The sequence below is a fragment of the Adiantum capillus-veneris genome, chromosome 3, assembly GCF_014529385.1.
Source record: "Adiantum capillus-veneris isolate H3 chromosome 3, ASM1452938v2, whole genome shotgun sequence".
In the NCBI taxonomy this organism is placed as follows: domain Eukaryota; kingdom Viridiplantae; phylum Streptophyta; class Polypodiopsida; order Polypodiales; family Pteridaceae; genus Adiantum; species Adiantum capillus-veneris.
In genome coordinates this window covers 2843476-2856995 of record NC_140933.1, presented here as the reverse complement: position 1 = coordinate 2856995, position 13520 = coordinate 2843476, and the positions used below count along the sequence as shown (strand labels likewise).

Genomic DNA, 13520 nt, shown 5'->3' with positions numbered 1-13520 from the left:
TTCCCTCTTATGCACAGTGCGGTGCCAGGAGTGATGCCCTGCACGCTACGCACTGCCCTCTCTCTCCCCTTTGGCAGTATGTTATGCCCCTCTAGTGGACTCTTCATTTGACCAATGTACAGTTGTGTGGGTTCATGCGCGATTGCCGAGGCAAGAGCCTCTTGCACAGGTACTGGATTAGCTAGCGGCTAATCCCCCCGTAGGTACAGGTGAATTCGGAGAGGTTTCACGCCAGAAATCTCGTCCGATTCAAAGGGCAAGTAGCCCTACAGGTGCGGGAGCTCGAGGACTTGCTACGGATGCGACCGGCACGCGAAACGGAGCCCAAAACAGTGAATTACAGCCTGCTGTGTATTTTTGCAGGTTTAGGGTTTTGGCCCTAAACGGACCCTAATACCCCCAGGAGGTTCGGGGACGCGAGGGGACCGCTGTACAGGTGATCTGGCGCATTTTCAGGGCTGAAAACATAGAATTCAGCGTGCTGCAGATTCTCGCCAGGTTTTGCAAAGTGCCTGTATGCGTCGGGAAAGTCAATCAATGCGTGGGAATACTGACTGTGAAGGGTTCTAGTACAGTTATGCTGCCGAAATCGCGCTGGAACAGTGGAAATTCAGCCGAGTTTGTGCGGGGCAGCTTGTAGGAACCACAGCGTTTATTCCCTCTTTTGAACAATAAAGAAATATCGAAAGGGGCGCCTAAGTTAGGGGCCAATCTGGTGTCAGTCTACTCATACAGGTGCAATCTAGCAGCCTGTATCCCTCTCCCCTTTGTTGTGTTTTGAACGTACAGGTAAAATAGACGACTAATAATGGGTGAAAGCTAAATCAAGGTTTAAAGTAAAGTCTACTGCCCTTTTTGGATTAAACAGGCCGGTTTCAGGAAGTGTTCGTGTCACAGCTGGGATTGCTTCAGCAAACCTCTCTCGTCTCTCAATGTTAGAAGAAAGCAGGAGGTTAGCTTCACATGCTCTCCAAGCCGAGCAAATTCGTCGCAAAGCGTGGCATGATCGCCATCTCCAAAGGCCGAAAATAACGCAAGGTTCCCTGGTGCTACTCTATCAAGCTAGGTGTCTAAGGAAAGCTAAGAAGCTGGTTCCAGCCTGGCAAGGGCCATTTAGGGTACATGAAATTTTGTCACAAGGAGCAATCCAGTTAGTAACTTTGAACGGTGTTCCATTGCCTCTGGTAAATGGCTCCAGAATCAAGTGCTATTACTCCTCTGAGTAAACGGTCTGCAACTATTCCGCCATCTGTAGGTTCTATATCCCATCTCTCTCCTCCCCGCTATCTTTCCACCAGAACGGGTGTTTTGTTACTGTCTCAGTTACTGCTCTCCTCCCCACTATCTTTCCACCAGAATGGGTGTTCTATTACTGTCTCAGTTTCTACTGTCTGTAGAAGTTTCCGCCTTTCCTCCTAAGGTATCTTTTCTCCACTCAGTCTCGGTTATTGGGTGTTGAACTTCTTCAGTCCAAACACTCTTTCTCTAATTGTTTCTATCCTCAGTGTTATTTGACGTTAAGTACTAAGGTCTTTCCAATTAAGCTTCTAGTCTGGAGTCTCCAAGGATCGTGGTTTTGTTCAGTTTTGAACAAGTGGAATCTGCCAAGATGGCGATTGAGAAAGTGAATGATATGTAATCAAGGACTTGACGAGGCTCAAAATTCAATAATGTCTATGTGGAGAATATTGCAGAGTCTATGTCAGATAAGAATTTAGGAGCGTCTTTGAAACCTTTGATCCCATTAGCAGTGCGGTTATTATGAGGGATGCCGATGGCAAATCAAAGTGCTTCGGTTTTGCGAATTTTGAGAGCGCAGATGATGCTGCAAAGGCAATTCAAAGTCAAAGTCGTCCTGTGACTGCAATTCACCTCCCATGCATCATCCTGGAGCTCCAAGAATGGGCCATTCTTTGTGCTCAAAGTTTTTGTTACGAGTTTCAATTGCTTGTGATCCTTCACCTACTACTGCTTGCGAGCCTTAATCTCCTATTACTTGCCTACGAGCTTTCTTTTCTCTAAGCTTCAACTTCCACAAGCTTTAATTCTCCCACTCTACGAGCATCAACTTCTCTTCCCAGTGTATCTGCCACTGCTCCCGATTCCCTACCCTCTCTCTACCTCGCCCTTAACCAATCCCACCCCTAAGCTCTCGCCCCTACCCAATCCCCTTGCCCCTACCCTCTCTCCCCCTCGCCCCTACCCTCCCCCTCGCCCCTATCCCTTATCGCACCTACTTAGCCCCTCGCCCCTACTATCTCTCTCCCTCGCCCCTACCCACCCCCTCGCATCTACCCTATACCCTCGCCCCCCTCGCCCCTACCCTCTCTCTCCCTCGCCCATACCAAATCCCCCACCTCTCGCACCTATCCACCCCTTACCCCTACCCCTACCTCACCCCTCGCCCTAATATCCTTTGGCTCGTCCTAACTTGCCTGAACCTCGCCCTCCTACCACTTTGTGCCTCGCCCCTATTGGATCGCCCCAACTAACACTCGACCCTACCAAAATCTCAAAAGCACGCCTATCGAATCTACTGCTCTCTACATCATGTCATCAACCTCCTGCTTGTGTCGGGGATCTCGTGCCTGATACACTCTTCCAACAGTACTCACTATGGCAGGAGGTAGCAAGAAACAGACAGAAGGTGGTAGCAAGCAAAAAGAAGTGTTGCGAAAGAAGAAAGCTGTGGCTGCAGAATCAGAGTGAGGAAATGTCAACAAGCAGTAGCCACGGCTTGGATGACATAACTTCCAACGACCCCAGTGATGAAAGCTACAAAGCGGACTCACCGTTTGAGTCAGAAGCACACTCCGAGTTAGATGCTTCTAGTGATCAAGAGGACCATACAAAATCAGCTCAAAAGAAAGGTAAACAACCAATCATGAGTCATATAATCAAGAGGCCTGCAACATCCAAAAATCGCACCGCGTTCTCTTTGGATTTTTATTTACAGCAGCCTCGACCATCTCTGAGCGAGGTCTTTTCCAATGCTCAGCTGCAAACTCTGGGTCTCACAGCATTGGCCGATGCCGATCTACCTACCACTGTTCCTACGGAGATGATACATCAAATGTTAAAAGATTTTCCCAAAGTAAGGGGCCACAAGTTGACAGCTACAAGGCTTGGCCATGCCATGGGTATGACTAGCTTTCCATCTGTGAAGCTGGCTACATGCACTTTTTCTAAGCTGTCCAAGGATGCAACAATTCAAGCATGTCAAGAACTGCTAAGTTTGGATCACCCAAACTATGAAAGGAACAAACGGATTCTAGCAATCTTCAGGTATTACTTTCTCGCTAAAGAAGCCAAAGAAGATAAAGAAAAAGGTGATCTTCCCACTATCTTCTCCCACTGCGACGGCCTCTACTGTTTGATCCACACCATACCCTGTGGATTCCACCAAATTCTCTTTACCTCTTTACAGTCTAGGGCTAAACGATTTCGGGCCCAAGTGCAATCTGTGCAATTAAGCTTCAAATGTTTTGCAGCACCTCTCTTGGCATGGGTCATAAATATATATGTTAGCCTCGACGAAGTGGATGAGGATACACAAGGAACCTCGAAAGGGAAAAGAAAATCTGTGAGTATTCAGGCTGACCTTACAGTTACCAAGAAAAATAAGATCAAAGCAAAAGTGGCGAAGGATACAGTGTAGTCTTTACTCTCCTTGCCAGTTTCATAGAGCCAGCAGACTAGGGTGACGCATCTTCCGAGTCACACTCCATCTACTGCTACCCCTCGTTCTAGTGTGCCAGCGCCAGTGTGTACTTCCGCTCCTCAGGACAGGATGGCCGCTTCGCCCTTACAAGATCCTCTCCCTTCTTCTCCCATCTTCACTCATACTCCAGTCAACATATTTCACTCTCCATCTACAACAACCATCCCAGAGGTACCTACTACACCCGTTGTACCGACTCCTAGCTCGCCGGCTGTGCCACTTACGCGTCCTCCAGCATCGCATGCATCTGATATATCTTCAGGGATGCCAGACTCTACTTCTCTGTTTCAGCTTTCTGAGAAGTTACTTCACGACTCAAGGGCTGCTATTGCCACCATAGAACTAGGTGCAGAGCAGCTAGCTGCCACGCACCAGCGTCACTCCGCCACATATGCAGCTATGGAAGGATCTCTGAGAGTCACCGAGAGTGCCATCGCAGATAGAGATGCTACGATTTTTGCATTACAACAAGCATTGAAGATTAAGTCAAAGATCATTGACGGCCTAAGGGCAAAGCTATCAGGATTTCAAGAGATGCTTTTGTATGGTAATAGGTCTACACAGGTCCTGATTCAGCGGGCTTGGGAGTACTGCATCTTTTTTTGGATATGTTGGTCTGGCGGCATAGTAACAGGGAATGGCCGTTTTCAGGTCTCCGTTCCCCGTTCCCATTCCAAGTTCCCGTTCCGAATCCCCGTTCCGTGTTTCAAACGTGAGTGCCCGTAACAGGGAATGGCATTTTGTTCCACATCCCCGTTCCGCGTTCCCGTTCCGTTTTCCCGTTCCTGGTAACTATGTCTGGCGGTCAGGGTCATAATGTCTTCCGGTGACAGCGGAGTTTCATGGTGGCAACCCCTACCGACCTTTGGTGATGGAGGCTTGGACTCCGCCTTCTGCGGCTGTAAGCTCTGTTTTTTTCGTCCTTTGGTTGATAGTCAGTCTGTCTGTGGTGTGATGGGGTAGCTCCCTTGTTAGCCGTTGTACGTCGGTAGTCGATCCTGTTGTATTGCGATGGGGTGGCTCCCCTTGCTAGCCGATGTACCTTGAGTGTTAGATCTTGCCTCTATCGGTTGGTGGCCTTGCTCGGGTTGACTTGCTCGGGTTGAGCAGGTCTGATGATGCATTTTTTTTGGTTTTTCTTTAATCTAATCTTTCCACCCTCCTATTGTGGGTTTTGCTATAAAAAAAAAATGTTTGTATGTACACACTGTGTACAAAGAGACCGTTGGGGATGGTCAAAGGTCTATCACCCAGAGAATATACAAGATGAGGAGTACAAAGTGAGAGCTATATGTACATCAAGGTGGCATGCATGAGGAAAGCCAAATGAACCACTAGGGAGGTGCATGTCCACATGATGTGTCTATGGTCCAAATTGAAAAGAATTGAAGATCTTGCCTATGTCTTGAGGAAAGAGTATCTACGCCTCTATTGACTAGATACATGTAGGAGAATGGTGCCCCATAGGCACAACACATGTAAAGTGAATGTGAGGCTATCTATATTAGAAGCCAATGCATTGTAAGAAAGCATGTCAACTTTACTCTTGTACTCATACTTTCTTACAACACACTAGGTTCTAATATAGATAGCCTCACATTGACTTGACACGTGTTTGTGCCCATGCAGCACCACCCTCCTCCATATATCTAGGCACCACCCATGTGACTGTTATTTTCTCCCTTTAGCTGCTTTGCCTGTTTTCCTTTGGCCTCAATCAACGTTCTTCTGAAAAGGATACATTCCACGAGGAGAGAGAAATTGCAAGACTACAGAGCACAGGGTTGGTATTGTCCTAGGAAAAGGGGGAGACCATGTGATGAGAAATATTGTCCGAGGAAAAGGGGGAGACCATGTGATGAGAAAAAACATAAATACCAAAGAAATAAATCATGAGAAAACAACTTATTTAACCTCGTGTGCATGACCACACCTAGAATATTTTATGGATTTTGTAATGCTCGCAGACATTATTGTGGAAAATTATAGCATTTATGTATACACATGTAACATGGATTGCATAGATTCCAACGATGCAAGAATCAAATCATGCATAAACAATTGTTTAACCTCATGTTGATGACCACACCTAAAATATTTATGGATGAATGGTACAAAATTATGACTTTTATGTATCTACACGTGTGACATGGATTGCATAGAGCTCTTTTTGTTTGCATAGAAAGACTACATTTAGAAATACAATAAAAGAGTATCAACTTGAGAGGTTCGAGACAGTTGATACCACAAGGATTTTCCACTTCCAGTTGCCATGACAACCAAACAATCTTGCCCTCCCAATAGTTTCTGAATCACTTCCTTTTGAAAGGGTCGGAATGTGCGAAAGCCAAAAAAATGCTGCAATAAAAATACATGCATATTAAAATTCAATCATCACCGTCACTTGTACACTCTCTCTATTCAAAAAAATAGTCATTTTAAAAGTTCACTTTCTATCAGATAGGGAGCAAACGAGACAAACTTATGTCAACCTTCGAAGAAAGTCAAAGTGGCCTATATGACATGACCAATGAACTAACTGCCACTCTATGGACAGGAATGTTGACATAATTTCTTCAGCTTATTGATTGTATGTGGCATAGTCAAGTATAAGAGCCTTTTTTAAGGTATTCAGCACCATCTACATGTAGCCTAGGACTAGTAGCACAAAGGATTTCAGCCGTCAAACTGATTGGAATCGGGGAGCACGTGGTGAGTGAGCATGAGCATACACTTAACAGTTTTGAAGGTGAGTTGGCAATTTCACTAAGGGAGTTTGAAAAGTCAATTTTAACAACTTGTAGTCTAACACATTTCAAAGTGATCTTAACCATCATAAACTTGTCTGTAAAAGTAGGGCTAGAAATCCCTAAGCCTTGTCAAGGTGCAGGCAATTGATAATTATCAATCACAGCCCTCCTTTCCTCTGGTGCTTCATATACACTATGGCAACCAAGAAGAAAGCGAACATTCGAAGCCATCACACCTGAGCGTTGTGGCCAACAAGAAGAACCAAGGCCAGTGAGCCAGAACCAGTCAAGACCCAGGCAGCTCTTCTCCCTGTAGATCAGCGATCAGGCTACCTTGTACCTTGGTCTCCCACAGCCATCCACAAGCAACATCTGCCACTCCACATTGGAGCCAGTCTTACAAGTTGTTTACTCTTGTATTCTTCTGGTACTTAATCAGGCCTCAATTAAAGAAATTATGAGGCATCTTCGTCTATGCGGGATGCCCTCCTTTGTAATCGTGGACGTCTGGATCTTGTGCCTCTAGTGGAAGTAGGACCTGAACTCATAGTTACCGGGGAACGCCTATATGGGGCCTTGGAACGCCGGAACGGCGTTCCGGCCGGTCAAAAATTCAAGGAATGCGTCGGAACGGACTGCCGTTCCGACAGGCAGGCCATCACCAGAACGGACCGGCTGGAACGGGGCGGAACGGCCCGGAACGGGGCGGAACGGCCGGAACGGCAGCAACGGGCAGAAACGGGCAGTTTTTCATCTTTTAAAAATATAGCTGTTTGGGAGATTTGGGCAGCCAACGGCCATTTAAATTTTACAGCCCTATATAAATCCCCCCTTCCCCCATTCTTCACCAAAGCATCAAGGAAGTTTGAAGGGGGCCATCTCTCCCTTGCTCTCAACTCTCGAGTCTCGACTCTCAAGCCATAGGGGCCTAGCCTCTAGCTCTCAAGCCATAACCTCTCTCTCTCTTGGGCTAACCCTCAAGGCTCAAGGGTCAAACTCTCTCTCTCGGTCTCAACTTCCAAGAGGTGAACCGTGAAGCCTCTCTCGAGTCTCAAGCTCTCTATCTCAACTTCTCATTGCTCAAGCCTCAAGCAAGAACGGAATCAAGCCTCTCTCTCTCTCAAGCCCTCTCTCAAGCTATCTCTCTCTCTCAAATCCTCAAAGATCAAGCTCTCTCTCTTTCACGGATAATCCATGGCCTCTTCTTCTCGTTCAACCCCCTCCGTTCATGCGGGCAACACTCAAAAGGCGAAGGAATGGTCGTGGTGGGATGAAGTGACCTCGGAGGGCACCTTGTCGGCGGCGGGAGGTTCTCGTGCATGGGGATGCAAGCTATGCTCTTACACGCGGAAAGGGGGGCATGACAAAGTGAGGGCACACTTTCTTCGAGTGCCGGGACATGAGGTGAAATTTTGTGCCAACGTAACCATCGAGAAGAGGAAGGAGCTCGAGGAAAAGGATCGGCAATTCAACCATAAAGCCAAGCCGGCACGCAAAGGTATTGATCCAAAGACCCTCATTTTCCCTTCTTCCTCTCTACCCGGTGTAGGTGTTGGTGCATCTTCAAAAGGTCCAATTCGTCGCCAAAAGACCCTTACCACCTCTTAGGACCCAAAGAAGAAAGAAGAGGTGGATGCGGCCGTGGCCCGATTCTTCTATCACGACCATATCCCATTTGTCGCAGCGAGGTATGTACATTGTTTTATGATTCATCAATCTTCTCTCTCATTTCTTCCGTTATCGTCGTTTCCACTTTTTTGATACTAACCTCTTCTATGTTTGATCGAAATAGGTCGGAGTATTGGAAAGTCATGGTGCAACAGATAGGAGAGTATGGCACCGGCTATGTGCCGCCATCTTCAGAGGCTCTCCGAACCACCTTGCTCGATCGAGAGAAGGCTATCGTGGAGCAAGCAACCCTCAACATTCAACGTCTTTGGGCAAAACATGGCGTTTCCCTCATTGCTGACAGGTGGAGCGATACAAGGAAGAGATCTATCCATGGTCTCGTCGCATACTCCAGTGGAGAGATGTACTTTGTGCACTCTCATGATGCCACTGAGAGTGGCAAGTCCGCCGATGTCCTCTCTGCAGAGTGGACAGCGGCCATAGAAACCATCGGTGAGCAACACGTGGTGGCCTTTGTCACAGATGGGGAGGCATCAAACAGGGCAGCAGCAGCTATCATAGAGGGCCACTATCCGCATGTGACAATGTGCTTTTGCATGGCACACTGCTTGAACAACCTTCTGAAAGACATCGGCAAGCTAGACTGGATTGCTCCAGTCATTGCTGATGCAGTGAAGATGGTTACTTTCATCAACAATCACAACTTGGTTCGGAGTGAGTACCTCAAGAGGTCGGGCGGCAAAGTGCTTCTAAAGTATTCAGATACCCGCTTCGCATTCAACTTTCTTCTTGTACGCAGGCTGTCTGAATGTCGAAATGCGGTCCGACAGGTCTTCATCAGTGATGAGTTCACCACCTCCCCCTATGCAAAGACAGTTGCAGGGATTTTGTGCAAGGATAAGGCAGAGGATCTTGAGTTCTGGAAGGAGCTCAAGAGTCTAGATGCACAGGTAAAACCGGTGGTTCATTTGCTTCGAGTTCTGGATGGCATGGATCCTTGCATTGGTAAGATTTATGAGGCAATGGACCGCATGATTGAGCAGCTTGCACAGCTTGAGCCGAACGCAGAGCGATATGAGGAGATCCATGCGCTTTGCAGCTCGAGGTGGAATTCATATGCCTCTCCTTTACACGGGGCAGCGTACATGGTGGATCCAGAGTTCCAAGGTGCAGGGCAAGAGACAGATAGGGAAGTCATGAACCAATTTACAGAGATCTTAAACAAGATGGTTCTAGACAGAGATGGGCGACGCATTGTCAGAGATCAGCTGAGACAGTACAGAGAGATGCGAGGGTCATTTGGCAGTCCAGATGCTCAGATTGATCGCAGGAAAATAGGTTCAGTGCTTTGGTGGGAGGACTATGGCTATGATGGCCCTGAGCTTCAGAGATTGGCGATCCGTATTCTCAGCCAGTCAGTTAGTACCTCATGCTTGGAGCAATTGTGGAGTACCTTTAGCCACATTGCTTCCAAGAAGAGGAATCGGCTTGGAGTGGAGAAGGCTAATGATCTTGTCTTCGTCAGCGCAAATTTGAAAATGCTTTGCAAGAGTACAGACAAACAGACAGATCCTTTTACACAGTGGGAGATGGAGCAAGAGGCTTCTCAGGCGGGTGGAGATGCACATCCACCAACACCAGGTACTTCATCTGTGGCTGAGATCGAGCCAGACCTAGACCTCGATGATGAGGAATGGGAGGATGTGCATGATTTACAGCCGGCTACTACGGATTGGGAGGCCTCTCAGGCTAGTGGCTCTTGAGTCTTGAGTCTTTGCCATTTATCCACCTTTTTGTATGGCTGCTTGAGCCTTGCCCTCTTTGCCATTTGTAGCTACTAGCATCTTTATGGTATTTGTCACCTTCAGTCTTTTGGTATTGTGGTCACTGAAGTCTGGTTTGAACTTTGCCCCCCTTTGGTTTTTTTGTAGCACCTTGGCCGCTGGCGGCCCTTGAGGCTTGTTACTATGTTAGCCATAATTAATTCCAAAGTGTTATCTCTGACTACTACTCTTGCAATTATTTGAGAGCATTGTGTATGTACTATGGGCATTGTGTTTGCTCATTGTTGTTCATCTGGCTATGTTGTTCATCTGGCTATGTACTCTGGGCGCCTCACATCCCAATCAAGTCATAATAAGGTTAAATGGTCTTCGAATCGTGTTTTTTGTGGGTATTAGAGTCAAAGGACTCTAATACTACTTGTATTCAAACACATAACGCTAAAAAAAATAATATTTGGGTGTTTTTTTAGCCTGCCGTTCCGCGCCGTTCCCGTTCCGGGCCCATTCCCGTTCCCCCATTCCGCAGGGAGGCCCGTCGCCGTTCCCGTTCCGCGTTCCGGGTAACTCTGCCTGAACTCTCCTGTAGAACCTATCTGTCTAGCTGTCTAGTGCTAATGGCTGGCCTGAAATAGTCTATAACCTGCCGCTGAGTTTGTCTCTCTAGTCATCTCAACAAGCAATCTCTATGTCTCCTCAACTCAAGCAAGAACAGACCCAAGCATCTCTGATCCTGGTATCCCGTAACTCTGGAAAGTGGTCCAAAACCCTCCCTAAATAAGCAATGGAATTGCCCGCGAATCTCATAGTATGCAGAGCAATGACATACGTAATGCAGCTTTGTCTCTGGCTCGCTATGGCATACACTACGTACCCTGGCCTCAGCCGGAACTCCTTTATATCTGCCATCTCAATCTCAAGCTGGTGTGAGGATGTGTATCTGCTGGTCAATAGCACATCGCACCCCATATGATAAATGTGTGTCCATATAGCTGGGCCTGACTACAAAGCCATCTACCATGAGTTGGAGAAAATGTTCTCTATAAAAAGACATCTTCGTGCCCAAGTCCTAAGTAGGCTCTATCCAAGTCCTCCTAGTGTCTGAATCAAGTCCTGGCGGATAAGTCTAGTAATCTCTATCCGTGTCACAGTGAGAGAGGGGGCCTCCGAAGAATATTTGAAGGGAGGCAGTTTGTCCATGCTGAAACACAAGAGAGAGAAAGAAAGAAAGAAAGAAAGATTTATTAACATCTTCTAGAGGCCGAACTCGGCCTATGAGACAAAACATGTCTAGCTCCATCCAGTAGAAAATTGAGGGTGTAGGATATCATGCATTGGAGGGTAGGGTGTGAAGAGCCCCTGTAGTATGGGCAGCCGGGTCAGAGAAGACTCGTTGTATCTCTCTCTATCTGGCATGCTCATGTTGTGTCCGAATCTGGCAGATCTCCCTCTGGTGTGCTCGTCGAGCACGATATCCCTCTGCTCTGGGTCGTCTCCTGGCTCGGATCACATCTGCCTGCTGGAGTGACCCCTCTCTGTGTAGCCGTAGCAGGTAGTGTTGGAGTCGCTCGATGAAAGAAATCTGTAAGCTGGGGCTGGCTACTCCCATTGGATGATTGTAGTGCAAGGTCTCTATGTCTTTGAATCTCAAGGAGAAAGCGCCCACGATGTCTCTAATCTCTAGACTCCATAAGCTCTCTGAGTGTAGGTTGCCCTGAAAACAAGGCAGGCTAGCGGTTGCGGATATCCTGGTAAGCTCGGCATCTAAAAACATAATGCTCCTCGCTCTCCGCCTCTGTTGTACAAACCCTACATATCCTCTGGTCTCTGGGAGTATGTGATGCTCGGCCTGTCTCAATCTCCAATCTATGTGTGATGAAATTCTAAGTTGTCCAATGGCTACTCTAGCACTATGAGACATGTAAACATCCATGTATCTAGGCCCCTCGATGAAGCCATCCTCTAAAGTATTCAAGAACTGATCCTTGTAGTACATCTTCGGTGGAAGAGGCTGTCTCAGTGTGATCCATGTCTATCTGATATATAGCTGCTAGAGATCCTGTCTGAGGACCTGATTCCTCTCCGCATGAGAGAGACGAATGAATGGTGAATCTGGGTCGTACTAAAATGGTGGTAGCTGCTCGATATCCAAGCTATGTGTGCTAAACCACTATGTCATCTGTGCATACCATGATCCACTCTCTCCGGTCGTCGCAGCTAGTTGGCAGGATGCCTCAAGTGCTTTGTATGATAATCTGTCTGATGGAAGCTGTCGCACTCTCTGGATGAAGCATACTGTCTGGAAAAGGGCCTCTACCAGCATACGCGGTGTAGCTAGCCCTGCTCTGATGATGTCGTGGGGCACTGAGGATTTCCTGCGTATTAGACGGGATAGCATGATAATTTGTGCCCTCTCGACCTGTGCCCACCAAGAACCTCTAAGGCTCAGCACCCAAACTAGTGCTGTATACATGAGAGTTGGGGTGACTAATGTGTCGAAAAGCCACCCCTTCATGCGGGGCTCCTGGAAAAAAGCCTGGTGGCATCGACGCTTTAGCATCGCTAATGCCGCATATCCTCCTGTGATCCTATCTTTGGCTGCACTCGCCATGGAGAACCGTCCTGTAGCAGCAGTAAAAGTGATCCCCAAGTATACATATGAATAAGTGACCTCAACTCACCCTCCCGCTAGTGTGAAAGTGGCTCTGCTCCTGACCTATCTGGAAGTATGGAAGATAAGAACCTTGATTTTACCAAGGTTCACAGTAAGACCTCTCTGGGTGCAAAAGTCATCCAGAATTTGAAGATGTCGATATAGTCCCTCCTGTAACTCAGATACCAATACAATATCAGTAGCATATAACATGATGTGAGCAGGTGTACCTGCTAAATCCACGCCCTCGCCCCCATCTCGAAGAATGTGCTATGACAACTCATCAATGTATAGCCCAAACAGTGTCAGTGAGAGAGGGCAGCCTTGCTTCATACCAATGGTGCTAGCAATGTCACATGACACATCCAATCCTATGTGTCCGTGGACAAGCTACAGCATGATCAAGGTTCAGTCAGTCCAGTCAAGTCTAGATTTAGAAGCGATCTGGCACTTTTGTGAGTCTATTCGTACACCGTGCATGCCCAGTCACTTAGTGTAGATGCATATCCTCTAGTTGCACACAGCATGATCATCAGTATTCCCTTCAAAATCCGTCAGATTCAGTCAAGGGAATTTTCCAGTGCATTTAGCCTATTTTTCCTATTTTTGACATTTTTCCCTATTTTTGACATTTAACAGTGTCAGTGAGAGAGGGCAGCCTTGCTTCATACCAATGGTGCTAGCAATGTCACATGACACATCCAATCCTATGTGTCCGTGGACAAGCTACAGCATGATCAAGGTTCAGTCAGTCCAGTCAAGTCTAGATTTAGAAGCGATCTGGCACTTTTGTGAGTCTATTCGTACACCGTGCATGCCCAGTCACTTAGTGTAGATGCATATCCTCTAGTTGCACACAGCATGATCATCAGTATTCCCTTCAAAATCCGTCAGATTCAGTCAAGGGAATTTTCCAGTGCATTTAGCCTATTTTCCCTATTTTTGACATTTTTCACTTATTATTTTTAAGTGTCTTCCCAACAAAA

At 47.1% G+C, this 13520-nt stretch overlaps 1 protein-coding gene across 1 annotated transcript in view; it reads right to left on the bottom strand.

Moving 5' to 3' along the window:
• Positions 1-13520, bottom strand: part of LOC147460427 (uncharacterized) — a 168438-nt gene that overhangs the window by 121880 nt on the left and 33038 nt on the right. The window contains exon 2 of the mRNA XM_086507585.1: positions 5967-6079. Within this exon, the coding sequence (XP_086363711.1) occupies positions 5967-6079 (113 nt within the window). The remainder of the gene's footprint in view (positions 1-5966; positions 6080-13520) is intronic.